The sequence below is a fragment of the Neltuma alba genome, unplaced genomic scaffold (assembly GCF_004799145.2).
Source record: "Neltuma alba isolate B1F8T4 unplaced genomic scaffold, ASM479914v2 tig00011771_pilon, whole genome shotgun sequence".
Lineage (NCBI taxonomy): Eukaryota > Viridiplantae > Streptophyta > Magnoliopsida > Fabales > Fabaceae > Neltuma > Neltuma alba.
The window spans coordinates 73,021-77,329 of NW_021636394.1; the positions used below are offsets into that span (position 1 = coordinate 73,021).

Sequence of the window (4,309 nt, forward strand, 5' to 3'; positions counted from 1 at the left end):
TTTCAACCTTACGAACCCCCGTATTCCAGAGACACCATATTCCACCCCTATATCCTTCAGCATCAATATAGGTATAATCTTGAAAGCCCAGTTTACCAATCTTGCGTTCTGTTTTTTGCTTATCAGACCGTGTCTCTACTAGAGCAAGAAGGTCCAGATGATACTGCTTTTTGATCTCTTGTATCAGGCTAGGAAATGTCTTCGAGCCTGTACCTCTTGAATTCCAAATCATGTAATTCATGGGGAAACTAGACAAGGATTTGGTGGTGATTCAATGCTTCCCACCTGAGCAATATCCATATTGTTCTGGTTCTCTGTGTCCGTAGTGTCTCTATCTCGTTGCATGTCTGCTGTACTCACCTCTTGAAAGTCAGTGCCCACCCTCATGTTTTTGCTTTCAACCATTGTGGGTTGAGCTGAACCCAAATCGTCAGGATGTTAGGAGATATCCATCCCCATTGACCCAAACCTATTCACGGTTGGGCCCATTTTATTGGACTGTTCACTTGTTTCTGCTATAGAAGGCCCACCTTGAAGAGACGAGAAGGGGTTATAAACAGATATTTGACCCTTCATGTTCCCCTTTGCTTCTTTGACTTTTCCTTTTCCTTTTTTGGATCTGTTTTCTTTCCCACGAAGTTTACTTTTGTCTATTATTTTCCTTTTAGAGCCAATCGTGGTCCACGTGCTATTATTATTTGAGATCTCAATCCCAAAGTTTGACTCTCTCATGATAGGCACCACAGTTTTCTCAACCAGATCCCTATGTGATCCTACCGGTTGATACACCCTCTTAACAGACTCCTTGCTCTTGATCCGATGATGATCCCGATTATTATTCCTAGTATCTGTTTCTATCTTTTCCGTGCCATTACTTTCGGTGCCCGAAACCTTCTTCTCCGCACTGTTAGGGATATTCAATCCCTTCTTTTCCATACTGGCATTAACTCTGCGAAAATCTCGCCTTACAAGCATCTGGGGTCCTAAGTGTACGTCGACCATCGTCGGCATGTGATCCATCACCGGATTCTGGGTTTTGTCAGTTTCAGCAGGACCCACATGCTGGTTCTGGTTCATCGTGTCTTGATCCTGAGATGTATTCAAGGTGATCAAAGGGCACGTGATAGCATACAATATGGAGGTCATGAAGCCGAAGTAGTACTCATCCAATTAGAGTCCCAACAAGCCCTCCAGAGTAATCAGGAATGCTTACATGGAGGAGGACATGGATCATTCCTTGGATGATGACATGGACACGTGCGGAGCTTAATGTGACATATGGAAGGCCACCCCGAAAGCCACCATGGCATATGAGTCGTTGGAGTATAAATACTTGGACCTTGAGAAAGACAAGAACATGTGTTCTAAGAGCCCAAAAGGAGCATTTGAAGCCAATTCTTATGTGCCCGGAGGAGTCCATTAGAGCTATAATCTTTTAAATTGGGGCCCAAATGCATTGTGTTATGGACCATGGGAGTTCCAGAACGTGATTCAACCATATTCAAGCCCAAATGGGTGTCTTAAAGGCCCATACATGCTTATGGACGTGAATAGCAATTATGAAGATCTATTTGGAAGTCCAAGAAGCATCAAGAAGGCGTCTTTATGTATTAGTTATGGTTTAATTTCGTTTTTTTAAGTTTCCATTTTTATTTGCATTAAATAAGGCCTTTTGGTCAAAGATTGCATAAGAATATTTTAGGTTAGTTTCCTATTTTTAGGTAGCAGCCTTTTTCTTCAAGAAAAGGTAATTTCCTATTTCCTTGAGCCTTAATAGGTGCCAACCAAGATAGTCAATCATCATTAAGGCACATTTATGGCATTTATGACCTAGGGTTTTTTGATTCTAGATTGTTCTTTTGCTGCCTATATAAGGCTACGTTTTTTGTAATTGGGGATCAGATTTGAATGAATGAATTTTAGAGAATTTTATTTCTCTTGAGTGAGCTTTGCTTGCTGCCTCGTATTCTCGTGGGAATGCTCGACTGTATCAAGGACTGATCATCCTTGTGATGTCTCCATGGCTAGGGTTGTAAGAGACAGGTTCTCTTAAGGTCCTACCTTCGATCGTTCGTCTAGTTTCCTAACTTGTTTCTAGCCGATCCGTATTCGTTCCTTATATCAGCACGCGTGCTTCTGATGTCCGTATCTTCCACAATGGAAGCAAACCATGTGAAGCCCTTCATAGACGATTTGTCGATCCTCACCGAAGGCCGTGAACGCCGTGGGTAACGGTTGTTGCAAGTCAATCTCTACGCATAAGCGCGCAAAACCTCCCTTATCATAGATTGAGGTCGATCGGTCTATTTTAATCGTTCTGCCCACCATGTTCCCAATCATTCCAAGAGATTCAACGTTATAGAATTCCATTGGCAAGTCTGGGATACGAATCCACGCCGTAATCTTCCTTTGATTATCTGCTTTCCATGGGTTAAAGTTAGGGCACCAGCGTTGCACTAATAAGTAATGGTCATCTATCATCCAGGGTCCTTCATGAAAAGCATAGTCTCGGTCTTCCCTACTAGTGAAGGAGATGATGTAGTAATCGTTGCTAAGAGGGGTCACCTTCATTGGGTTGACCTTCGATTTCCACATCCTGTGAACTCTGTCAATGAGTATATGCCGCTGAACATGAGTCTCCAGAACTTTAATTATCAGAGAATTCATCCACGGTTGACACCACGTCGTGTACTGCTCAGCCGTCATCTTTAGAACAGGATACCTGGGTTTAATGGTGGTCCCCTCTGTCTCCACTCCCTCTGACACTTCCTAGTCCAGAGATGCTCCTTCCTTGTTCTTTTTAGCGAAAAAGGATTTCCAACCATTAACTATATCCTCAGATTCATCATGTTTGACCAAGAAGCCTCCGCATCCTAATGATAGAAGCTTTTCCTTATAAGACAAAGGAAGGGTTCTACGGTTTTCATATACAGGAGTCTTCTCCTTCAGCCCTTCGGCCACCTTATTTCGTTCACCCCCAATTCCAAAGACAAAGTCCATAGGCCCTTCCTCTTGCAGATTCAGCTTGTCACGTTCACGTCCTCCACCTATGTCACCACTCTCAGTTCTCCCTCCTCCCTCTCTGTCCCCATTCTCTCGCTCACCGCCGTTCAGCCCCCTCGCTCTCTCGCTCATTCTCTCAGAAATAAGCTTGATCAAAACGTGGTTTTTCCCGTAAAAGCACTTTTAAAACTATAGTTTTGTTTCTACCTAAACATCCCCTTGAACTCGTTCTAACCTTGAACGATTTTAAATGCAGTATTTGAGTAAATATTTTCTAAAATGCAGCATTTGAATCATTTCTTTTACTGTTTAAAATATATGGATAAAAAAGCCATGAAAAATACTATGAGGGCTACGTGGGTTGTTAATAGCTAAATGAAATGTGTTAAAACATGATTTGTAACTGTTAAAATTAGAAAGTAGATTCTGTTATGTGGGTCACTTTTTTTGCTAACAACTAAGTGAAATGTTAAAACCTAGCTTCAAGTTGTATATGGAATTGGAGACTTGTGAATTATGAATTAAAAGTTATTAATTTATAATTAAAATGTGTTAACTGCGTAAATGAACTTGTTAATTTTTAAGATTATATTGTGATCAAGTTTTCTTCAAAGAGTTATTGTAAGTATGTTATGAAGACATAAAGTTATTAATTTATAATTGAAACGTGTTAACTGTAAAATGAAACATGTTAATTTTCAAGGTTATATTATGATCAAGTTTTATTGCAAGTGTACTATGAAAACATAAACCTATATTAATTTAGAACTAGAATTTATTAACTGCATAATAAAACTTGTTAATTTTCAACACGTATTATATTTTGGCAAAAAAAAAAAACACGTATTATATTATAATCAAATTTTACTTAAAGACTTATGGAGATAGAAGGTTGTTGATTTAGAATTAAAATGTGTTTGAGTTAATAAAGGAGGCATTAGAGTCATTTAATAAAATTTTAAAATCTTTCTTTGGGTTAATTAGGGCTTTAACAAATTCAATGACCTAAATAATAATTTCATTTCTTTAAGTACCTTTTTAAGGAATTTTTCCAAAAAAGTTCTAATAGTTACCTATTATTAACAAAAAAATTGAAATTGAAATTTTAAATATTAAACATATTAAGCTTTTTTTAAATAACAATGATTAAAACATCATTTAATATTAATAATATTAAGACTGGAGGATCGAAGAAATACTGTATAAAGTTAAAAAGACCAAGTTCCATGGCAAAAAAAAAAAAAGATGAATAAAAGACTAAGTTAAGATCTTATACTAATTTAAAGAAAATTAACATCTAATAAGC

The 4,309-nt window shown here is 38.2% G+C and overlaps 1 protein-coding gene across 1 annotated transcript; it reads right to left on the reverse strand.

Moving 5' to 3' along the window:
* Window positions 1-2,121: 2,121 nt before the first annotated feature.
* Window positions 2,122-2,706, reverse strand: LOC114717714 (uncharacterized). The gene has a single exon (XM_028902911.1). The coding sequence runs from the start codon at window positions 2,704-2,706 to the stop codon at window positions 2,122-2,124; it is 585 nt and encodes a 194-aa protein (XP_028758744.1).
* Window positions 2,707-4,309: the final 1,603 nt, after the last annotated feature.